The sequence below is a fragment of the Pleurodeles waltl genome, chromosome 5 (genome assembly GCF_031143425.1).
Source record: "Pleurodeles waltl isolate 20211129_DDA chromosome 5, aPleWal1.hap1.20221129, whole genome shotgun sequence".
Lineage (NCBI taxonomy): Eukaryota > Metazoa > Chordata > Amphibia > Caudata > Salamandridae > Pleurodeles > Pleurodeles waltl.
Genome location: NC_090444.1, coordinates 951,453,196 through 951,478,851, shown reverse-complemented (window position 1 = coordinate 951,478,851; position 25,656 = coordinate 951,453,196). Strand labels below are relative to the sequence as shown.

At 44.4% G+C, this 25,656-nt stretch overlaps 1 protein-coding gene across 1 annotated transcript in view; it reads left to right on the top strand.

Moving 5' to 3' along the window:
- The window catches only part of LOC138296175 (uncharacterized), a 498,683-nt gene that overhangs the window by 108,888 nt on the left and 364,139 nt on the right, over positions 1-25,656 (top strand). Inside the window, exons 3-4 of the mRNA XM_069235068.1 lie at positions 3,919-4,102; positions 8,135-11,431. Coding sequence (XP_069091169.1) covers positions 3,919-4,102; positions 8,135-11,431 — 3,481 coding nt within the window. The remainder of the gene's footprint in view (positions 1-3,918; positions 4,103-8,134; positions 11,432-25,656) is intronic.

The following is a 25,656-nucleotide window of genomic DNA, read 5'->3' as shown; positions in this document are numbered from 1 at the left end:
CAATATCTTGCCACCCTCTTCTATAGATTTCTTGAGCGAATTGAGTTTTGGGCCTCATATGAGCAGTTCAGTTGTGTACAGATCACCCAGGATGCCATAAGGCCCTGGGGCCTTCCCTGGAACTATCGCAGAGAGGGTTTCAAGAGACACTTTAACTGTAATTGCAAGGGGACTTAACAGTTTTTTAGACTTGGATAGCCCTAAATCTAGTGGCTTTCTAGACACCTTGTTGATTTCTGAATATATATCCCTTCAAAATGCTCAACCCATATTTGAGGCTGAAGGTAGAAGACAATTTAGGAAATTGAGTGGAGACTACTATGAGATAATATTCTCCAGAATGTTTTTGTCCCCTTTTATGGCTGTAATCAACAAGTTGTGCTAAACTTCTGTCTCCCAATTTAATTTAGCTTTGGACAGCTTGTGTGGTAGAAATTGGGTCTCTAGCTGGCAGAGGTATGCACCATTGTCCAAGTAGGGACCACAATCCTAGTCAGGGTAAGTCACAACACAACCCAAATTATCCTGTGCTCACCCTCTGGTAGCTTGGCACAGAGGAGGCAGGCTTAACTTAGAAGGCAATGTGTAAAGTATTTGTGCAATAACTCATAGAGTAACACAGTGAAAACACCACAAAAAGTACTCCACACCAGTTTAGAAAAATAGATAGCATTTATCTGAATAAAATAAGATCGCAATGACAAAAATCCAATATGCACAAGACGATATATCATTTTTAGAGGTTTAAATGAGTCTCAATCCTTAAGAATCAGTGGTTATATCCTTAGAACACACAGTACCTGGGATGCATCAAAAATAACAATGCACAGGGGCCGCAGAGGAGGAGATGCATTGAAAAATAAGGCACAGTGTTGGGTTTTCTGGCGCCGCACAGGCGATGCGTCGTTTCTTTCCACACTGCAAGGTTATGCATCAGTTTTCAGGAACACAGCCTTGGTTCCTGTCTGCGAAGCGGGGCTATTTTGACGCCCAGGGAAAATGTGTTGAAAATCCTTGAAAGAGCAAGCACTGCGTCAATCCGGTGGGTAATGCTGCGATTTTTCTACCATGATGCAGGCGCCGCGTCGATTTCTGCAGGCATTGCGTCAAGTTTCCAACGCACAGGGATTTTCTTCTCTGGGGTTATGTCTTTATGGCCCTGAGACTTCAGAACAGGAGGCAAGCTCAATTCAAGCCCTTGGAGAGCACTTATGGGGAAGGCAGAGCAGAGTACTTCCAGCAGAGTCAGAGGCCAGCAGGCAGTAGGGCAACAAGCAGGGCGCCAGTCCTTCTCAGCAAAGCAGTCCAGATGAGTCCTTTGGGCAGCCAGGCAGTCCCTCTGACAGAGTCCAGGTGAAGATCCAGAAGAGTCTGATTTGGTGGGGTCTGAGACCCACTATATATACCCAAAAATGCCTTTGAAGTGGGAGAAACTTCCAAGAGTTGTTTTGAAGTGCACACGTTCCCCTTTCAGCCCAGTCCTGTCTGCAAGGATCCCTGTAGGGGGTTATCAGTCCTTTGTGTGAGGTCAGGCCACCTGGTTTTGAAGTGTAAGAGAGGACCCCTTCACCCTTCCTGCCCCGGGAGACCCATTCAGTATGCAGATGAATGCAGATGTTCCTGAGTGTCCTGTGTTTATGGCTGTCTGGGTGGAATGCACAGGGGGAGCATCAACTAGCACAGGCTAGATGTGGATTGGAGACAGGCTGTAAGGCACAGATGGCAGTAAGTGCAGAGAAATGCCCACTTTCTAAAAGTAGCATTTCTAAAAAAGTTATATTAAATCCAACTTCACCAATAAGCAGGATTTTCTATTACCATTCTGGGCATACTAAAGATAATAGGACTACCCCTTCCAGATCAAAATATACCACTTAAAAGTACATGGGGGCATTTCTAATGCTAATCTATGAGAGGAGCAGGCCTCAAAGTAATGGAAAATACATTTGTGAGTTTTTCACTACCAGGACACGTAAACCACGTAAGTACATGTCCTGCCTTTTACTTCCATAACACCCTGCCCTATGGGTTACCTAGAGCCTACCTTAGGAGTGACTTATATGTTGGTGAGTTTAAGGCCTTTCAAGTAGTTTTACATGCCAAGTCGAAGTGGCAGTGAAACTGCACACACAGGCCTTGCAATGGCAGGTCTGGGGCATGGTTAAGGGGTTACTTATGTGGGTGGCATAACCAGTGCTGCAGGCCCACTAGTAGCATTTAATTTACAGTCTCTGGGAACATGTAGTGCACTTTACTAGAAACTTACAAGTAAATTAAATATGCCTTTTGGGTAGGAACCAATGTTACCATGTTTTTAGGGATAGAGCACATGCACTTTAGCACTGGTTAGCAGTGGTAAAGTGTCCTGAGTCCTAAAGCCAACACAAATTAGTCAGACAAAAAGGAGGAGGAAGGCAAAAGATTTGGGGGGACCCATCAGAGAGGGCCATTTTCCAACACAGTGTTTATAATTTTTCCTAGCAAGTATCAATTATTTTTGATTGACAGCTTTCATAGATTTAATTAGGGCAGCCTTGACTAGACTGCATTGCCCATTGTATTGTACCAAAGATGCTTCGATCTCTTTTTAAGTGAGCTTTTACACTTCCTTGTAAAGGATTTGCCTAGATCAGGGTTCTGCAAAGTCGGGCCTGGAGAGCCAGGTCCATGCCAGAATTTTAGCATATCCACATTTAGAAACAAGATGTTTCAGAAATCTACATTTTCCTAAATGTGGATATGCTAAAAATCTGGCATTGACCCGGCTCTCCAGGACCGACTTTGCAGAACCTTGGACTAGATAATGGATTAATGGAACTTCAGTAGGAGTTTCACTCCTTCCCCAAAGGCCCCACTACTTCCCACATTTCCGGTGGTATCAAACACTTTATGGTAGATACAAGACAGAAGACTAGGCTTACTTGTTGTGTGAAACCACTTTAGTTCCTGCTTATTATTTGAAAAGCTTAACTCCCCAAAATTACTAGCATAATAAATTAGGGGACAGGTACCCTTTCATTGTTAAATGTAATGTATTATAGTTGTTGTAATTTCTCTTCAAGATCTTCAGATCCACCATATGTGGCCACAATCGAAGAGCTAACATGTCATAAACAATTCTGCTTATATGTTTAACCTTGTGAAAGTGTAAGCACGTGCAACATCAGAGGGGGACTGGCCACTGCAGGTTCTACAGCCAAGAATCATTGTCATCCTCAATAGTTGGGTAGATAGGACAGAACGTCTTTTTACTGTTATAAGATCTATTTGTGAAATTCCCATTATGGCATCATCTTCTTCTGTGATGCATTAATCAGAATTATCAAAAGGCTCAAACGTAACATCAAAATCACTTATAACTATCACAGCCCCCCTTGGTAGAACATAATCTATAGAGTACTCTAGACTAGTAAGCATGCAGGACTCCTTATTCTGTCTATTTTTCCTATTGTAAAAATTAAAAATACGAAGATTCCTGTCATCAGCTGAACTGATTGAGAGGCCAAGCATATCAAGAGAATGTATAGAATGCCTCTTAATTCTGCAGTTGAATGCAGTTTTTACCCAAATCACAAGACCACCTGCGGGGACTGGCAAATATCAATATATATATATATATATATATAAATATATATATATATATATATAAATATAAATATATATATATATATATATATATATATATATATATTATTTCCACAAATAATTTCCTCCTAACCTCCCTTTACCATTACCCAACCTGTGATATATTGACATACCTTACCTATACTTACCATGTGTGGTAAACGCAAAATTATTTACCTGCATGGTAAAAGCATGCATGATAAAGGCTGCGTGGTAAAGGCTTTGAGTGGTAAAGATCGCATTCTAACGATCTTTTCACTTTTTAAACATTCTAACTTAATTTTCTTTTTGCAGATGGGCTGAAGATTCGGAGGATGAAATTCTAAGACAGGAAATGTATCCTGCAGCAGATTCCATCCTCCTATCTGGGAAGAACATCCTGCTGGCTGCTCAGAAGATCCATATACAACCGGACGTCCCCAGCCACAAGGGGGAGCTAACTCGTGCTGCCCAAAGGATTTTAGTGAACACTTTAAAGGTTTGAACAATACCATAGTTCAGTATTCTTGACTATGCATACTCATCTGCTTGGCAGTGGGCAGAAAAGGGTTATTTTTAGTTCTTCAGTTCACCCATAAACAGTTTCTGTGCTACATGTTGTAGCAAACTGGTTAGTCTCTTTTCTAATTCTAGGTGAAGGGTCCCAAGAAAATGGCCACTATTTTAATTTTAATGACTGAGGGAGTAATGTCTCTGCTGGTAAAGCACGGCAGAGTCAATTCTTAGGAACATCAATATCTGTTTTTGTTTTTTAAATGTTATATAGGGTGAATTTGTTCCATTGGCATTAGAGGTTTTACATGAAGAAAAAACTAGGTTAACCTTTCTTTCACTTTTAGGCACAAGGAGATTAAGTGATTTGCCCAAAATCAGAGAGTGTTGCGGTGCAGGTGGGATTTGGGCCTGGTCCCCCTTTTCCAAAGTCAGTAGCTCTAACTATTAGGACACATATCTGTTTAATGATTAGCTGACAAATGTATTTTAAACAAGATGTACACATAGGTTGCAACATAGTGAGTCATCAAAGCGATGTGTTCTCATACCTCAGAGTTTTCATTTTGGAATTGATATTTCTTTAACCCAAAACATTTTAACTTCTTTAAACCTGTTTCCTCGCATTCAAGAGTAAAGTTGGGCAACCATCCAGAATGCAGCTGTCAGACTCATCCTGAACATCCTGCAAAATACCCACATCTCTCCACACCTCGACAATCTCCACTGGCTCACAGTGCAGGAAAGATGTAAGTTTAAGCTAGTCACCCACGCCTACAAAGTGCTCCAAAACACTAGTCCACCGTACCTCAACCGTAGCCTCAACTTCTTCGAACCCACCAGACACCTTCAAACTGTGTCCCAGGCAAATGTACACACCCCTTGCATCAAGAAGACCAGAAGCAGGGGATTCTCTTTTTCATACTGAGAGCCAAGACCTGGAATGACCTCTCACAACACCTCTGAATCTCTTACTCCCTCGTGGACATCCGAAGGAATCTCAAGACATGGCTCTTACAGACGATACAGGCATGATCTCCTCCCTCCCCCCAGGCCTTCCCTACTCAGCACCTGGATACCCTCATGGGTAATTGGCCACACTCTACAAATCCACATAACATAATATAACATTTTGTGGAATCACAAAATGGGCTAGATCTTCCAATTTCAGCCTTTTGCTGTAACTTGAACGCTTTCTGGCCTGAATATTTCTATTCATGCATAATATCTGCTCATTCACATTCACTGGGGCATTTTGGCATTCCTTGTACCACTCTGCACTCTTGTGGATATCACACCAGTTGTAACAATGATTTAGAATGGCCTAAATAGAGAGAACAATAGAGAGTGGTCAAAGGGGGACGCAGGAAATGGTGTTACAGTTAGAGCTGCCGACTTTGGAACTGTACAAGCAGACTCGAGTCTCAGCATCGGCTTAATATTCTGGGCAAATCACTTAATAAAAAAAGAATGTGATGTAATGTAATGTGAAGCGCTACAATATCTCTAGTTTGCTCTATATAAAACTGCCCAAGAAAATCAGATTGGCTGAAACAACCTGAGGCAGTTTCATGGAAAAGTATGCATATGTCATCAATTCTGCGCACGTATTACCCCGAGTAAATACTATTAGCGCCATCACTAACGCATATCATTTTCCAATGCTGACTTTTTCATGTCACACTGTTTGAGAAGTTTCAGGCAGAAAAATGTCATGGAAAGAGCTTATATTTAATTGTACCTGCAAGGAAATTCTTTGGCAATCATCTCACTAATCAAATGATATCTTGTGCAGTAAATATCTGACTTAAAATACTAAATACTGGAGCTCACTCAAACACTTGAATAGATGTCTTCACTTTTATTTTTTGCTGGAAAACTAGTTAGCCTTCAATGGCTTATTTTTTACTTATTTTTTTATTAACTGGACATCAACGGTGCACCCAGAGGTTTGCCATCTTCCTTGAGAATCTTTATTACTAGAGGATGTGAATGAAGCTCAGTCGCAGCTTACGGGGGTAAAAGGGGCGGGGTGGCGTGTGGTGGGGAATGACAAAAAATAATATTAATAATAATTTAAAAAACATACCTTCCTTGCCGCACCGTTCCGATCTGCTCCTCTGTCTCCAGTACTTGCAGGCACAGGCTCCTAGCCTGCCCGGCGGCCAATCCTAATGCTACTTTCATGCTGCTGGCACCATGAAAGCAGCATTAGGGTTGGAATGAGCGCCCTGGTTGGGTGCTCCGAGGCAGAGTGGGAGCCTCCGCCTGCTCTCTCCGACCCGGCAACACAGTGCTGGGTTGGAAAGCGCCCAGGGCGCATGTGTGTTTGGCCGGCCCGAGAAGGCCGGCCAAACATACATGCGCACTAAGTAAGGGTAGTGCTGTGCACTCCCCCTCTGTCCCTGTCATCACCGTGGCCCTGTCTTTTTACAATAAAACCATTAAAAATGTAGTTTATTTTGGGTTTATTTTAAAAGGTTTGCAGCAGCTGCTGCTGGTGGGTGGGTGGGGGGGAGGCGATGCTTCTCTGCCATAGTGGAGGAGCCGCTCTTAATGAAGCTATTGTTGTCCTGTTACCGCAATTATGTCATAATAATTCCACAGCTCGATATGGGAAAGCTGGTGCTTTGCCCGAGCCATTTTCAAAGACTGCTGATGCTAGCCTGGCCGTATCCTGGCTTCCATCTTCGTTATATTTTTTTGCTAGTGGCCCTATCACACTTTACTGCTCTCTCAAACACAATGCGAGTGTGAGAGGCGAGGCCTCCCCTTTACTATTTGCTGATGATAGTTTTAATCATCTGCACTGACCCAGCTGCCAAAGCACGTCTGACTGGGTTCACAGTATGTTGCATCAATGAACTATGTCGATATTGCAAAAACTAAGTTAACAGGGATGAGATGGCATTGTAAGATTAACCCCGAAAATAAGCATTCAGTCCTTTGAAATGATACCTTGGCCTTTTACTACACGGTGCTGATATGTAATTCAATAAATCTTTGCTAAATGTCAAATGCCACATCATTTTTTGCTAGTAGACCCCAGGAACAGATGTATAACTCACTTTGCTGGCTTTGTCCCCTTGTTGATGCGGATCTCTATGTGACCAAATCTTGAAGGATACATTTACCATGCCATAATCTGACACCAATCTTCTCCATAGTTAGAAGATACCTGGGTCATTTATCTCGGAGTCAGATGTCTGGTGAAAGCCACCTGCTAGATTTGGGAAAACACCAAAAATATGGGCTAAGTGCTTATAGCAGATAGCCTATTTGTTATGGAAAGCAAATATTTGCTTGAGTTTCAACCCATTCTGGAGATAAGTAACTTAAATCCTTGTATTTAAAACACAGGATGGCGGTACTATAAGCCGTTGTTCTTGCAGATGGGTGTAGTAATCTGGGTATGCCAGTGGTCATAAATTAGGATAGAGAAAATAACTCAAACTTTCTCATATTTCTTTCTTCTGCACAGCTCTCTGCAGAAAATGTGCCATGTACTTGTTCTTAGGGAATGCAATATCGGAAATCTAAACGTCTTTTTTTATTTCCTTGCTGTTCTAAATATCATCTCATTACTTAAAGTTTTCCATATTTCATTTCGAAAACATAGCTGATTCGTGCTGAGTAGTGCCTAGCTGGTGTCAACATACCTTATTGTCCAGTTGCGATAGGAGTGGTTTCGAGTTATGAAGTTTACCTTGATAATCATGTCTTTTGGCAGAATAATCTTATGATTCATGACGTTATGTAGATTACCTGACATGTTATGTAGATTACCTATTAACTATGAAACTCATTTTAAATTTGCTTATTCGATATATGTGGTTGCTCTTGATTTGTCTTCCAATTAATTGTAATGTTTTTCTAATTTGTATATTTATGCTAAATTATACAAATTTGAATTTTCTGGTATAATAAACATTGTATTCAAACTAAATTCGAAGAAATAGTCCATAATATTAAAAAACGTTTTAATTGAAAAAAATATCTTTTTTTGTTTTTAAAACAGATACTAAAGATTTATGACAATGCTGGATTGAGAAGAATTGTTCAGGCTGCTCAATGGCTTTTGGAATGCCTGGCAGCCCTGGAGAGTGCTGACAACATGCTAGCCCTACTTTCATCCTTCCAGGGCTTTTCTGAGGCCATACTTCTACTAAACAATTTGACAGAAAAGTGGATCCTTGATCTGAAAGATCAAGGGCTTTGCAAAGATCTATCCACAAGTCTGCAAATTCTTAAAAAATGTATTCCTATGTTACATACAGCCACCCAAAGTTGCCTAAAACACCCACATAATAAGGAGGTCTCTAGTGCAAAATGCTATATTGTGGACATAACTGAGAAAACCATAAGAGGGCTGATCTCCTTGCTTAAACAAACCTTAAATAGTGAACAGCGATTTGAAGGCAAAGCCTCATTTTCTCAGAAGTTTAATCAGTTGCTGGATCTGCTGTCTGATCCTACACCTGCAAACCTGAACAATGGCAGCCTTGAATTCCTTGTGGGAACACATATTTACTATTGTATGTCCGTAGCCATGGCCTCAAACCAAGAAATAAAGCTGAAACTGTTGAGACACTGCCGTGCCGTTTTGGAGCTAAGGAGAAAGATTACGAGTCAAGTGAGTGCAAGAGGGGTACTTCCGGTATGGAAGCTGTTAGAAACAACACTGCATCAACACTGCAGTGCTATGAGGGCAGAACTGGAGGCCATGGACCATTCACTAGTTTCATCTATGCTTAATCAAATACTGGATACTTTCACTCATCCAAAAGAACATCTGGAAAAATTGATAAAATTTGCATTGGAAATGTCTGTAGCACAAGCATCTCCTATAACGGAGGAGGACATTTTGAAAGATCTACAGCCACTTGTAGTTGCTTTCCACAATCACACAGATCATTTGCTGAGGGTAGCCTGCATTGTTTTAGCTTGGTGCACCAACGGCAAATCTACTGATGATATAGAGAACTCAATGGGTCACCTGAAACTCATACGTGCCAGTATAGTTCCTCTTCTCGCTGAACTGTGCAACTCATCTCAAAGGGCAGTTGGTCTTGAAAAATTGCAAACACTGTATCAAACTTGGACACGCATGACAGAAAGCTTGCTGGTGTCTTTTGATGATGTTTTCAACCTGCAGCAATTCCTTGACGTCTGTGTTCACAGAATAGAGCACAACAGAGAGCAGTGTGAAAGGACTTTAAAGAGTCAGCAACCTGAACAGTTTTCTCAACATGGAGATGACCTTTGTGCCCAGGCTAACCTTGTTGTTCAATTGATCAGTAAATATGTTGAAAGAAACCAAGACCCCATTTTCAGAAATGGACTGCTGGCTCTGGTCAAGCAAATAGAACAATCAATAGAACAGGCAAGAAAATCTAAGAGCTGTTGTCAGGAAAATCCCTTTGACGTAACATTAGGGACGTTGTTCTTAGAAAACATACAACATGTCACAGAATCAGTCTGCAATGTGAGAAGTGGTGTGGATGGGTCCAACCATCCAGATATACTTAGTCCCCTGAGGGAACATGTTCGTAGTCAGCCTAAGAGGTGTGAAAATCCTGAACTGGGCATGCTTCCACTCAGTCACGTAGGCAGCAACAAACAAGACCAAGCAGAAGATAATAATCAATTTCTGGAATATTTAAGCAAAGCACTTCCTCCGGGTGATTGTCCCTGTAAGGAAACACCATTAGTAAGAAGTTCAGCTCCTGATGACTTGTTTGTGAACTACAATTTAATGCCTGTAGTAAGAGACATAATGGCTGCTGCAAAGAAAAATGACATCAAAGCTGTAAACAGCGCTAGCTCTGATTTATTTGAATTCTCTGATATTTACATTGAAGCAGCAAAGGAGGCCTTACAAATTGCACACTTACAGGAATCATGCAAACTGAGGAAGTATGCAAGAATTCAAAAACAAACATCAAAGTTTATTCATGTGTGTAGAGGAGGAGCGATAAACTCTGACCTCCACGTGGACCAGTTACTTAAAATAGCCATTGTGCTGTCTGATGAGCTAGCTGAGATCACAAAGAGTCTGGTAATGGTAGCGGGCATTTGGGGAGGATTCTGCCAGCAGCTTTTTTGCACAAAGGCAACTGCTGACTTCCCAAGCAGGATTCAGATCTTCAAAGAAACAAATCAGAACTTGTCAGCAGTTGTATATCAAGCTGGTGAGGTGCCCCATGTGGATTTTGGCAAACAAATCAACACGTTTCCTGGGATTCATGAAACATTTTTGGAAATTCAAACCAAACTTGCCAGGGTAGAGACAAACGCAAAACATGTGCTTCAGACAGCAATGTCCTATAACGACAACCCATGGTGCACTGGCAGGATAGACATTCTTGAAGCAAAGTGTATTCTGTGGTCTGTATGTGTTCAACAACTGCTGAAATCCCTTGATAAATTCACTGGAGAAGATATCCAGCCGACTACTGGTAGCAAGCAGAAAAGATTGGCTTCCATTTTGGAAAGTTCTCTAAGAATCCAGGAGACAGCCAAAATGTCCACTCAGTGCTGTATTGATCAGACTCTAAAGCTGAGGATCAATCAACTTCGGGAACAAATTGAGCACCTTACTCAGGATCTGTTGCAAACAACAGAAGGTTGTGACATGTCTATCATGTCTTCTATAAATCCTGTTCGCATGGAGCTTCTTCAAAGACAGATCTTTTTAAAAGTCAAAGCACTAATGAAAATGTTGCAAAGCACCAACAAGGAATACATCGGAGCTTTACAAGGAATTATAGACCTGGTTGCGGCTGGAGGAACAGCCCATGGAGTAGACAAGGAGCACAACATTAAGGTTTTTGAAAAACACTCCAACCAAATCAATGAAAATATCCAGAGAGCCAAAACAAGCTTGAAGCAAACCTTTGGCACTCTTATTGATTTAAAATCTCAAGAAAGTTTCATCTCCATGGTTGATCACCTGGCTCTTCTGATGTCTGACTTTCTAGGAAGAGCAAGAAATATTCTCTCAGGAAATCACCAAGCGGGTACAGATATGTTAAAAAATATGGTAAGTGATTGGTCAGCCAGAGCTCACTTTTTGGTGACACGACTTGAGGCAGTGGAAGGGACTGACCAGGGACTCCTGGACCTCATTAAGCAGTGCTTACAAAAGAGTGAAGCACCCAGTGTTCTGAATGCCGACAAAACATCCCTCTTTCATACAGAAGACCAAGCAGCAATGAAAGAGGTTATCAAAAAGGACAAGAAAACACAGGAAAGTTCTCACAGCCCATCTATCTCCGAAAAGGACAGGCAAAAAACCAAAAGTGAAAGACATAAGGTATGTTATGTGTAAATATTATGCTTCTGTATTGTATCATAAAAGATTGCAAGTTTTATAACCTTACTTTATAGCTACTCATTAGAATTGTACTCCTCAGCAGGGAAGTAGAATTACTCGTTGAAAGGTATTAATGAGGTGAATATTACCATGACAAATGGTGTAGCATAAATCAGGATTTTGCTCATATCTTGAAGTAAAGATTAACTGATGGAGAGGTTGGTTAATAGACTCAAAAATACCTCACAAATCACGAGGACAGAGAAAATCATTCTACTAGAAATAGTGTTTTATCGCAGAGCAGCCGAGCATTGCCTGTGTGAGAGGTGAATGCATCTCTGGGAAGAATCACAGACTCCAACATACTAGCATGCTGGATTTATAGTGACAATTTCAGTCTAATCCAAGATCACACAATACAGTTTTTTAAAGGATCATGTCCCAGATGCCATGTTCATCATGGAAACCTGGCTCCATGAGGCATTCGCGCCGGATGTAATTGCAGCCGTTTCCCCAAACATTTCTATTGTAAGGAGGGATAGAATGGACAGTCCGGGAGATGGAATAGCAATGGTATTTAAAGATGTTTATATATGTAAAATGCAAGCTTTGCCTATCCCTTCCTGCGAGGCTGTGTCTTTTGTGCTGGAACTTTCTCCTAAATTCACGCTTTCCTCCTTTCTGGTCTACAGCCACCAATACCATCTGTGGGGTCCCCCACGGGTCCTCCCTCAGCCCCACCCTTTTCAATATCTACATGGCTCCTCTCGCCAACATCATCCTCCCCCTCGGCCTCACCATCATTTCATACGCTGACAACACCCAGCTCATCATCTCCCTCATGAGGAACCCATCTACCACCAAGAATAACCTACATGCCGGACTCCTTGCCACCGCTAACTGGATGACAGCAAGCCACCTCAAATTGAACTCAGAAAAAAACAAGATCATCATCTTCGGTCCCAACAAGACAGCATGGAATGACTCTTGGTGGCCCACCACCCTTGGACCACCCACGCACACAATCTTGGCATCATACTGGACTCATCTCTCTCCATGACTCAGCAAATCAATGCCATGTCATCCTTCTGCTTCAACACCCTTCGCATGCTACGCAAGACTTTCAAATGGATTCCTTTAGCAACAAGAAGAACAATCATCCACGCCCTCATAAGCAGCAGACTGGACTACTGCAACGCCCTCTACGCAGGGACCACAGTTAAGCTTCAGAGAAAACTCCAGCGCATCCAGAACGCAGCCGCACATCTCATCCTCAACCTCCCTCGCCATGAACACATATCCGCCCACCTCAGATCCCTACACTGGCTGCCCATCAACAAAAGGATCATTTTCAAAATCCTTGTCCATGCTCACAAAGTCCTCCACCACACCGGACCGGCCTACCTCAACGAACGAATCAACTTCCACAAACCGCCTTGACAGCTCCGCCGCCCTCGCCCTCGCAACAGTCCCCCGCATCCAATGCACCACCTCCGGCAGCAGATTCTTCTCCCACCTCGCCACCAAAACCTGGAACTCCCTCCCGACCAACCTACGTAAGACGCAGGACCTCCTAACCTTCAGAAAGCACCTCAAAACATGGCTTTTCGAGCAGTAACCCCCTCCCCCTCAGCACCTTGAGACCCTACCAGGTGAGTAGTGCACTTAAGAAATTTTTTGATTGATTTCCAGCTCTTTGATCTCCCTGCCACCTGGCAATGCGGGCAACTGGGTCAAGTCATTACTCAACTTCCTAGCCCCCTTTATCCTTAGGTCAGCCTACTATGTAGTACAGAGGGACTTGAATATCCATCTAGAGGATCCTCTTTGTAGCACTGGCCAGGCTCTTTTTGAAGATATACAGGCATTGAATTTGAATCTTCTTAACTCTACCCCCACCCATCAAGCAGGGCACTTGCTAGATCAAGTCTTTTGTAATATAAAAATAATATTTTTTTCTCTTCCCTTGGTACCACTCTTGTGGTCGGATCACCTGGATGTCCCTTTTACTGTACCTATCCCCCTAGCTCCGTTAGGAAGAGGAAAAAACCTCAGATCAATGGTAGGACCTGGTCAAAGCTGGACATCGGAGCCCTCAACAGTGAGCTGAGTAATTTGATTCCTAACTCATTGGGAGAGGCCAAGCTTGATCAGCCTCGACTAGACGAGTGGCTGTGTAGCTCCTAAGATCCCATTCTGCCCTTAAAAACTAATTGCTCCGCCAGGCTTCTCCCCCGCACCCCAACCCCATGGTTTACTGAGGAACTACAGGCTATGTAAGTGAGTTAGTAAAACGTTATTGTTTTGAATAATTAAAATCCTTACAAATTTAAAGCAACAATAAATAAAATCATTAGAACTTATAAAAGGAAGCTTCTTAATGTACGGCAGCGAGAATGTCTCATTGCTCAATGCTTGGTGTCCTGCTGTGGTATACGCCACCTCTTTGGAGCGGGGGAACAGATGGCCATCTGTCATGCTTAAGGATAAGAGTGGAGGTTTATGTGCTAAAAAAGCGGCCCTGTGCTGGTAGTAAATACAATTACAGCAAGGTGACAGAGTGAAAGCTCCATTATGGACCAAGTGTCTTGGTTATTGGGTGTATGCAGACTGGTTGGTTGCTTTCTTTTTGGCCTGGCCCAAACCCTGTAGGTATTTTACTGTTTGAGATATTACACAGGAGTCCTTGGCGTTTAGGCAGGCTATTATTCACTTGTATGTAGGAGCGTATGCCCGGCTGGTTCCAGAAGGTCCTAAGCCAGCAACACTGCAGGTTTAGAGTTGAACTGCAGAGGCAGAAGGTGGATCACATCTTCTTTTGATTGACAACATAACCTGCAGGAGGTTTATCTTGATTCCCTTAGCCAGGGTTCTGTGTGTTATCAAGGAGGGCACCCAATTGGTATTTTAGGAATGATTCTACTGTTGAAATCCTCACTCAGGTATGCTTATGGTTTTAGCTGCATATAGATGTTTAATACTATCTATGAATGGGCGTGATTCTTGAGGAAAGCCTTGTCCTCTAATGAGGAGACTAGTCTCTATATTCACCCAGTTGTCTTTTTGAGTGAGTCAGGTGTTTTCCCAGCTACTGAGTGGATTTTGTTCAATTCCAGCCAGACGTTGTAATTTAAGGTGTTCCTTTCGGCTGACTTGAGCATGTAACACATGGTGACAAAGGCTGCACTTCTGGCAATTGTTAGTTTTACAAAGCTGAATTCTAGCCTGAACTGGGCTGCTCAGGTATATCTGGGGAGGTGGAAAATTTCCCTGTAGATTTTGATAATGACAGTGACCAAAGCGGTTGTTGCTCTCCCCAGGAGGGCTTCACTTCCATAGGCCAAGATTGGGACTATCTTTGCCCTTGCTGTTTCCAGGTTGGGGCGGTAGAGGGGACCTTTCATCTTCCTACAGAGACCTGCAGCCAGGGCACAACCTTTTCTTTTCATTTCTTCCCTATGTGCTTTAAAGTTACCTATCTTGGTTATCAAATTTGAGGCCAAGGTATTTGTAGGCTGTGACTTCTTTGACCTTCGATGCGTCAAGGTTCCATTTGATTTTGCCTCTAGTTCTTCTGCTAGTTTTCTTGTTGATAATTGTGAAGCTTTTCCTTGCCGAGTAAATGTGGGTAGCATTCAGAAGGCACTGTGCCCCCACCTTGATGTGGCTGATTAGGACCAAGTTGTTGGCATACAACATGTATGACAGCTGGATCATACCAAGCTTTGATGTGTGTGGGTTTACCTCGGGCAGGGATGAGGAGAGATTTGGTAGAAATAGGTTAAAAAGCAACAGGGCTTGGACGCACCCCTGCTTAAGCCCGCAAGATGCTGATCTGGCCCTGGTGAGGCTAGCTCTGGTACCCAGCTTTATTTTGACTCAGGTATCTGTGCATACATTTTATATTGCTCTAAGGAGCAGGGGTGGAACATGCCAATTCTTTAGCTTGCTCCAGAGCAGGTTTCATGAGATGCACTTGAAAGCCTGTTGTGGTCTATGATGCAGAGATACAATGATTGGTTGTTTTTTCTTAAGCTTCCAGCAGCAACATTAGTGCCATGATATTTGTCAATGTCCCAGATTTTTTTGTGACCACTGTCTGATTGATCAGGATGATGGAAGAGTCTTGGGCCCAATCGATGAGCAGTTCCAAGAGGACTCCTGTGTAGTACTTTGCCTCATTAATCATGAGGGCTATCAGACTGTAGTTTTCAGGTTTTGACTTGTCGCCCCCCTTGAAGATTGGTACAATAATAGACCATTTCTAAGAAGCTGGGATTGTGGCACATGGCAGGGCACGGGAGAAGAGTGGGGCCATATGACCCGCCCATTTTGCTGGATTGAACTTGAATTTGAAGATGACCTGGGGGATTCCATTTGGGCTGGGAGCGCCAGTAGGTGTGCCTTTGTTCATATGCTGTTTTATTGTGTCCTCCTCAAAGATCCCCTCCTCTAGGGTGATGGGACATGCGTGGCATTGCCCGTCTGCTGATGCTGCCCGTTGACTGCCCAGTATGTCTACTGTGTTTGTGTAGAAGGTAAAGTGAGCAGAAAGAAAGGAGACGCAAGCCTCCACAGATAAGTTTGATCCCGGCCGTGTGGTGCTTTTTTTTTTACAGAGTTGAGGGTGTGCCAAAATGCATTGGCGTTATGGTGCTTTATATAATCCAGATGAGCTTTGCCCAGAAATGTTCTGCCATTTCTCTCTTTTTGGTCCAAATGGCCCTTTTTAGCTTTTTCTTCTTGTTCCTGAGGTTGATTTTGAATACTTTGCTTTTAGGGAACTGTTGTATCTCCCTCAGAGCCCTGCTAACCTACTTTTTGAGGATATTTATTTCTCTATGCTCGCTCTTGTTCCAACTTTGTGCTGAACAGCTCACTGTTGCTTGGCCTGTATGGATAATGACTTTTGAGGCGTGTTGTAGGAAGAATGTTGTTATGAATGTTTCCCACTTTTGCGTTGGACGGTTACTATCACATTGGACCGGCTTGAAGTGATATTCAGCTTCCTTTTACTGTGTTATGTTGGTTGCTGAACATTTTACCCTTCTTCGGTCGGATAGATAGGTTGATCCCTGTGGTTCTGCAATTGGTGAGTTCGCGACCATGGCAAGTGCGAGATCCAGCTCCTGTGGCATGTGGTCACTCTCTGATTTTTCCCCGATTTTAAAAGTTTGCACTTGATGTTAAAGAGGAAGGGATCCAAGATTGTAGTCAAACAAAGAGCTGTAACTAATAGAGTGAAAAGACATTGCTGGCAGTGCAGCATCTTGGAAGCGACCATTTAGGGTCTGTAGGCTCTGATGGTCCAATTTGCCCAACAGGGTCGGGCCCTTTTGGTCCCATCGTCCCATCTTTGCATCCGCCTGAGGTGGAATGACCCATTGGCACTCTTGTGCCTCAATTATCTCATTTGTTGGTGAGGATCCTAGTAAGTGTTGGAATCTCCGGTTACTATGGTCAGCGAGTGCCGCTGGGAGGCTCCTAGCCTAAGAAGATTATTGCACAGTTTCTCCAACGTGTCTGCTTAAGCTCTACAGGATATGAAAACGGCCCGTAAGAGGCTGTAGAGGGTCTGGAGACTTAGCTATGATGACACTGCTAAGCTTAAATATAAATTGCCTTTTATGCTGTACCATTGCTGCAGCAGAATGGCCAGCTCCACCTTTTTTTCTGATCAGATCACCTTGGCCCATAACTGTCTTAAAAGCTTTTCAGAATAGTCTGTGAGCTCTCTGACCCCAGCAGGACTGCTCCTGCAACTCTACCATCTCAAGTGCAATGCAGGGAACTGCCGCTTTTCTTTGTGAGTATAGTGCAGGATATTCAGCAATCTCTGCTGAGAGGAAGAAGAGATTTTCCTCAAACTGATATTGCTCCGTTGATCCCTGATTTTGATGCTTAGATTTCAGTTAACTCTCCTCCTATCCAACAGATGTTGGACTTTTGGGATTCTACGGACCTGTCTTCATTTATGTTTTTGGCACAATCTACAAGATCTGGTTCTCCCAGGGATCCCCATTCCCTTTGCCAAGCTCTGTCTTCTAGATCCGGACATCATGCTTCCCCTGGTAAAACTCCCCATTTTTCACTGCAGGAGGGCTCTATTACGCAGGTGTGGTACTACTTCTTCTGAAGAAACCCAACTTGGATCCTGCCAATTGGTCTAATTGTAGACCTATTTCCTTACTCCCTATTGTGTCTAAAAAGTTAGAAAAGCATGTCTATAGACAACTCACTGCTTTTGTAAAGTCTCAACGTTTTTTACATGACTCCCAATCACAGTACAGAGTCAGCCCTACTGGGAGTTACAGAACACCTCAGGCAGCTCCTAGATGAGGGGGGGATAACAGCGCTGATTTTACTTGAGCTCAGTGCTGCCTTCAATACTGTGTCAGATGACATGCCAATAGGAAGACTGACATTACTCGGGATCCAGGGAAAGGCTTTGACTTGGCTATCCTCCTTCCTGAAGGGTCGTACCTTCCAGGTTTCCTCAGGCAGCGCTTCATGGAAGTGTCATGCTTTGACTTTTGGAGTCCCTCAGGGATCAACTCCAAGGCCAGCATTTTTCTAATATCTATGTGCATCCCCTGCCCTAGCCGGTAGAGCGCTGTGGTCTCACCCTTTTTTCCTATGCCGATGATGCACAAATAATAATTTCATTATCATCCACTCAGGAGCACAGCTCCATAACTTTACACTCCTGTTTGGCTCAGGTAGCAGCAACAAATTGCTGAAACTGAATGGTAAAAAAATAGAAGTGTTGATCCTTGGAAAGAACTCCAGCCTCTGGTGACCATAGCATTGGCCTGCGGTGCTGAGTGATATCCCTATCCCCATTTCTAAAGTCAAGGACTTCGGCTTATTGGTAATCAATCAAAAAAATGTATAGAGCGTGCTACTCACCTGTGAGGGTCTCAAGGCACTTGTGGGGGAGGGGTGAGAGGGGGTGAGGGGGGCTTACTGTTTGAACAGCCATGTCTTGAGGTTTTTTCTGAAGAGTAGGAGGTCTTTGGTTTTGCAGAGGTTGGGGTGGGAGTTCCAGGTTATGGGGGTGAGGTAAGAAAAGGCCCTGTCTCCTGTGGTGGTTCATTGGATGTGGGGGACTGTAGCTAGTGCGAGGTCGGCTGATCGGAGGTTGTGGGTGGGTGTGTGGAAGTTCACTCTTTCGTTGAGGTAGGTGTTGTGGAGGGATTTGTGTGCGTGGATTAGGATCTTGAAAGTGATTCTCTTGTCTATGGGAATCCAGTGAAGGGATTTGAGGTGTGGTGAGATTCATTCACGGCGGGGGAGGCCAAGGACGAGGCGCGCAGCTGTGTTCTGGATTCTCTGGAGTTTGCGTTTGAGTTTGAGTGTGGTGCCAGCGTAAAGGGCGTTACCGTAGTCTAGTCTGCTGCTGATGAGTGCATGGGTGACTGTCTTCCTGGTCTCTGGGGGAATCCATTTGAAGGATTTTTTCAGAGTGTGTGGAAGCAGGAGGAGGTTAGTGCATTGATTTGCTGTTTCATGGAGAAGGAGGGGTCCAGGATGATGCAGAGGTTGCGTGCGTGGTTTGCGGGGGTGGGTGCGGGGCCTAGGGCGGTGGGCCACCAGGAGTCGTCCCATATGGTTTTGTTGGGGCCGAAGATGATGATCTCGGTTTTGTTGGAGTTAAGCTTGAGGTGGTTAGTTGTCATCCAGTTGGCGGTGTTGAGGAGAGCAGCGTGTAGGTTGGTTTTGGCGGTGGTGGGGTTGCGGGTGAGGGAGAGGATGAGTTGGGTGTCGTCTGCGTAGGAGAGGACAGTGATTCCGTGTGGTCAGAGGATGTTGGCTAGGGGGATCATGTAAATGTTGAAGAGTGTGGGGCTGAGGGAGGACCCTTGGGGGACTCCGCAGATGATTTTGGACTCTTTGGGTCCGGTCGGTGAGGAAGGAGGTGAGCCAGTCTAAGGCTTTGTGGCGAATTCCTGTGTTGTGGAGGCGTGTGCGGAGTGTGTGGTGACAGACAGTGCCAAAGGCTGTGGAGAGGTCTAGGAGGATGAGTGCGACGGTCTCACCTTTGTCGACTTTGGTCCTGATGTCGTCAGTGCATGCGATGAGGGCGGTTTCCGTGCTGTGGTTCTTGCGGAACCTGGATTGTGAGGGGTCAAGAGTGTTGTTTTCCTCAAGAAAGTGGAATAGGCGGGCGTTGACTAGTTTCTCGGCAACCTTTGCGGGGAAAGGGAGGAGGGAGATGGGGCGATTGTTGGAGAGGACCTCTGGGTCAGCTTTGTTTTTTTTTAGGAGAGCGGTGATTTCTGTGTGCTTCCAGGGGTCTGGGTAGGTGGCGGAGTCGAAAGAGGAGTTGATTAGGTTGTGGAGTATGGGGGCAATGGTTGGACTGGCTTTGTTGTAGATGCGATGAGGACAGGGGTCGGAGGGGGTACTGGAGTGGATGGAATTCATGTTTCTTCATGTGTGGTGGGGGCCCAGGTGGTAAGTGTGGTGGGGGTAATGAGTGGGGGTTGAGTTGGGTGAGTAAGGGGCGTGTGTGGTGGGTGTGTGTGGTATGAAGCTGTTGTGGATGTCCAGGATTTTGTGGTGGAAGTGGTTGGAGAGGGCGTCACATAGGGGCTGTGTGTGTGTGGGGTCTATGTTGCTGGCTTTGGGTTTGGCTAGCTCTTTAATGATGGTGAAGAGTTCTTTGCTGTTTTGGGAGTTGTTATCAAGGCGTGTCTTGTAGTGATCTCTTTTGGTGGTGCGTATGAGTTGGTGATGGGTGCGAATAGCAGTTTTGAGGGTGGAGAAGTTGGTTGTAGAGGGTTCTTGTCACCATATTTTCTCCGCTTGGTGGCATTTGCGCTTGGAGTTCGGGGATGAACCATGGGGCGTTCTTGATGTTGCGGGTGGCGATGTGTTTTATGAGGGGGGCTAGTGTGTCTGCGCAGGTAGTGATCCGTTTAGAGAGGTTGTGTGCTCCTGCGTTGGGGTCGTTGGTGTGGGGGGGGGTTGTGAGCCAGTTGGGAGTTCAGGCGTTCTGTGGGGATCTTGTCCCACAAGCGGTAGGGTGTGGTGTGTTGATGGTGGTGTGTGGGGGGTTTGGTGAAGGAGAAGTGGACGCAGTGGTGGTCAGTCCAGTGGAGTTCGGTGGTGTGGGTGTAGGTTATGTGTTGGCTTGAGGTGAAAATTGCGCCGAGCGTTTGTCCTGCTGAGTGGGTGGATGAGGTGACCAATTGTTTGAGTCCGAGTTTGGTGAGGTTGTCTATGAGGAAGGTTGAGTTGTGGTCTTGAAGGTTCTCCTAGTGAAAGTTGAAATCACCGAGGAGGATGTAGTCTGTGGAGGTGAGGGCGTGTGAGCTGATGGTGTCGGCGATGGTGTCGCAGAAGGCGGGGCCTGGTCCTGGTGGTCTGTTGATTAGTGTACCTCTGAGGGTGGAGTTGTTGTTAATGTGGATGAGGAAGTGCATGTGTTCTGTGTTGTTGATAGAGTCTTGGGAGCTGGTGGTGACTTTGATGGTGTCCCTGTGTAGAATGGCGATGCCACCACCTGGCCTGTTGAGGCAGTCTTTGCGTTGGAGTTTGTATTCCTTGGGGGTGGCGATGGCTATGTCGGGTTCCGAGGAGGGGTTGGTCCAGGTTTCCGTGAGGAAGGCGATTTCAGGTGATTGTGATGTGATGAGGTCCCAGAGTTCTATGGCATGTTTGTGAAGGGAGTGGGTATTGAGGAGCAGGCAGTTGAGGTGGTTGTGGTGGGTGGTGTTGGTGTGGTGCATGAGGGTGTTGTTGCGGGGTGTGTTCTAGTTATGGGGTGGTGTGCGGCGGGACTGGTTGGTGGGGGTGGGGGTAGAGCAGATGTGTATTGCGTTGGGGGTATTGTGTTTGTTGTTGGGTGGGTCGCTGGGGTTGGTGTGTGGTGTGAGGGATGAGGAGCAGGAGAAATGACAGGTTTAGCAGGTGAAGGGGCCATGAGTGTGTGTGGGGCTGGAAAGGGTGCAGGTGGGGCGAGGGCCTGGGTTGAGTGAGTGGAGGGTGGGGGGGGAGTAGAGTTGTCTGAGGGGACCAGGGGGTCTGGCGCTGGGCGCGGTCTTGGCATGGACATGCGCAGATGAGCTTGCCTTTCGCGCCAGTGGCGCGTCCGCAGCAAGCATAAGAGGGGAGGTTGGGGGGAGTGGCAGCTGGGAGGATGGGGTGGAATAGCCAATGAGAGGGCGGGGGGCGGGGGAGCAGGGCTCAAGGCGGGAAACCGGAAATGGAGCGGACGGGAGAGTCGAGGTGGAAGGAGGGGGGTGGGGCTGCGGGTAGGCAGCGGCGAGGGAGAGCCGGGGAAAGAGAGGAAGATTGGATCAGGCAAAGCAGGTAAAAGCTGAGGAATGAAAGAGGGAGAGATTGGATCAGACAAAGCAGGTAAAGGCCGAGGAATGAAAGAGAGATAGATTGAATCAGGCAAAGCAGGTAAAAGCCGAGGAATGAAAGAGAGAGAGATTGGATCAGGCAAAGCAGGTAAAAGCCGAGGAATGAGAGAGAGAGAGATTGTAGCAGGCAAAATCTGGCAGCCGGGTTTAGCGGCGGAGGGGAGGGAAGCGACCTGCCTGCAGGAGCAGGGTCAAAGGTCACTACTTTCTCTGCGCTGCGGCCGGCATAAGAGGGGAAGTGGGGGGGGAGTGGCAGCTGGGAGGATGGGGTGGAATAGCCAATGAGAGGGCAAGGGGTGCGGGGGAACCGGGGCTCAAGGTGGGAAAACGGAAATGGAGCGGACCGGAGAGTCGAGGTGGAGGGAGAGGGGCGGGGCCACGGCTAGGCAGCGGCGAGGGAGAGCCGGGGAAAGAGAGGAAGATTGGATCAGGCAAAGCAGGTAAAAGCCGAGGAATAAACGAGAGAGAGATTGGATCAGGCAACGCAGGTAAAAGCCGAGGAATGAAAGAGAGAGAGATTGGATCAGGCAAAGCAGGTAAAAGCCGAGGAATAAACGAGAGAGAGATTGGATCAGGCAACGCAGGTAAAAGCCGAGGAATGAAAGAGAGAGAGATTGGATCAGGCAAAGCAGGTAAAAGCTGAGGAATGAGAGAGAGAGAGAGAGATTGGAGCAGGCAAAGCAGGTAAAATCTGGCAGCCGGGTTTAGCGGAGGAGGGGAGGGAAGAGACCTGCCTGCAGGAGCAGAGTCAAAGGTCGCTAACTTCTCTGCGCTGCACCCGGCATAAGAGGGGAGGTGGGGGGGAGTGGCAGCTGGGAGGATGGGGTGGAATAGCCAGTAAGCTCTATTTGAAGCTGCAGGTGGCAAAGGTATCCAGAACCTGCTTTGCCACTTTGAAATGGCTACGGAAATTCATCTGGATTCTCTCCATATCTTCCCAAAGAACTGTCATCCAGGCTTTCATTCTATCTCGCTTGGGCTATGGTAACAGTAACATCTTCTACCTCGGGGCTGACAAAGCCTCCATGAGACACATGCAGGTGGTGCAGAATGCGGCCGCAAGGTTGATTTATCAACTGCCATAACATGCCTTGGCTAAATGTCTCTAACACAAGCTTCACTGACTAGAAGTTAAAAAAACGTGTCTAATTTAAGGCTTTGTGTTATATCTTTAAAGCAAGGGCAGGGTTTGCTTCCAACCATATCAATAGCCTGATAAAATCGAATCAGCCCACTTGCTATCTGCATTCCAGCAACCTGTCCCATTGCACTATACCTAAGATTAAACTTGGGAGGTCTCTTTTTTACTCGGCCCTAAGCTTTTGAACTCTCTGGCAGAACACAAGAGATCTTGCACTTAACTGGGTGCTTTTCGCAGACAACTAAAGATGTGGCTGTTTTGAATCACGTGAGCTAGGAGAAACTTGATCTGTTGCAAAAAGCACTGGGAAACCTTGAGTGGGTAGCTGTTCGCACTACATGAGCATTTTAACTAACTATTGCCACAGTGGATCACCACATCACACTAATTTCTTGCAATTTCAAGATGTCAGAGTTTAGCAACTCCAGAAATAATCTATATAAATTTTTTGAGTTCTGAAAAAATTGAATGACAGAAATGGTCTTCTAAGTTATACACTTCGTTACAACCCCAAATTTAATGCACTATGAGTTGCGTAGAGTAATATTCAAAAGGGAACACACTACAGTTAATTCAACCCTCACCATGTTCACAAACAGGGTGTTATACTCATCTATTTTATTCCTATACTGTTGCATAGGTCCTTGGGGAGGATAGCAGCGCACATATACATTCTCCTGTTGCTGAATTTGTGGGGTCTATTTATAATTTCCTAATCAATAACAATTTGACCTATGATATGGATCTATTAATTAATCTCTTCAGATTCCTTTTAGAATATATTAATTTATAGGACTATGACTTATTTAATGAATTATGATGATGAATATCCATTTATTTATTTATTTATTCCACGTTGAAATCGCTTTTACCTGTATCTTATTTTGCATTTTCAGAATTGACTGAATTTACTCTATTTATTTGTCATCATTTGTCATCTATTTATAGCCTTTATATGAAGTGGATGTATTGCAATCAATTGGCAGTACATATATTTATATATATTTATATATTTATATTATTAATTAATTGCATTTATATATTAGGCCTTTAAAATTAAAACTGAAATCAAAATCAAAATTAAAATTATTAGGTATAAGTGGGTAATATGTGGACATTAAGAGTAAAAGGAAAAAGGAAAAATGATAATTGAGAAAGAGAAGAGAGAGAAAAAAACAGCATACATGGGATTTGTTTTGTATTTAAGAATTGTAGACTGTGATTACAATTAATTAATTTTTTAGTGTTCACAGGTGACCAGACTATATTTGTGATAATGTATTATAATATGAGAGAAATATATAATGTCACATTTTTAGTTCATAGTTTATTTCAAAACATGCACAGGATTAGGATTTTCCTATTTTTAAGTTAAAATTGTGACGTTATAAAATGGCCGCTCCATTTGCACCTCTCTTGAGCTATGCAATGAACATCAAAGAAGGACTATATGGTTTAAATAGTTGAGTGTAAAATGTCTGCCAATGTCCTGTTGAAGGCTTCGGCCGAAACGCGTAGACATTTGGTTGGGACAGCGTGTGTGTCTTTTGAATGGTGAGCACATTGTCGACCGTTTTTTTGTGCTTGTTGTACCAACTTTTGCTGGTGTGATTTACCTGCAATCTAATCTTTTTTCAATAAACAGCAGCCGATGAACCTATCGAGAATAAGTGGTTTTCTGAGTATTTTACCAGCTGGTATTGAATGATGTGCAGCCCTTGGTGTGCGATTTAAATACACCGTTCTTCTGGATATTTTTGTTCCGCGTTATGTCTGGTTCGCGGTAGGGCTAGCACGCCGCTTGGAGTGCGCGTGATACAACGTTACCAGACTTGCTTTCAAAGGAGGATTTTTCACGCTGCACCGCGTCGCTTGGATACATTGTAGCTCCCCCGTAGAGATTGCTGTTGCCATCGTAGCAAATCTTTCCCCCTTGGAGGTAAGGAGGATTGGTGCCGGGGGTAGCCGAGATTCATTTATTGGATGTATTACGACGCTCGACTCGGATAGACTAGTATAGTTGTACATCCGAATCATTCATTTGAACTGTGTCATATTGCACAGATTTTTTCTGTGTAACCAGCGCTGCGAAATACGAACCACTGACATACATCGGCGTGCTTTGTGTTTCTTTGAACTTTTCACACACGCTGTCCCTATAGTAACGGTCCGGCATTTGAGTTTGGTTGAACTATTTATTTTTGTTTTGGATTCTAATTTTTGAATGAAGCGGTTGATTTTTCCTTCTTCTTCGTTTTTTTATCTGGAACTCTGTATTGGGACTGATTCTGAATAGACGACAGTTTTTTCAATTTTTTGGACTCATTTTTCAGTTTTTGAATTGTTTAATGCACTATGGCGAATCGGAAAGCCCTGTGGGAACAAGCTGCCACTACTCTATTTGATAATGTTTCTGGAACCTCAATGCCTGCGGACTTATCTACACGTACAGCAACCACCATTATTTCTGAACTAGAAAAGGCAAGAATTTTAGAATTAAAAAAATGGTGGGAAATGACCTCATTGACCAAATATATACAAAATGGTCGTGTGCCACGAGGTCTCAGAATTCTAATATTGCCTACCCTGGGTGATATAGATCCCGATCTTCTAGAACAATGGAGAGCGCATACATCTGAATGCTCAGTCAAATTGATGGACACTTTGATTATTCAATCAAAACGTCGTATGGAAGAACAAACCCATAAAAT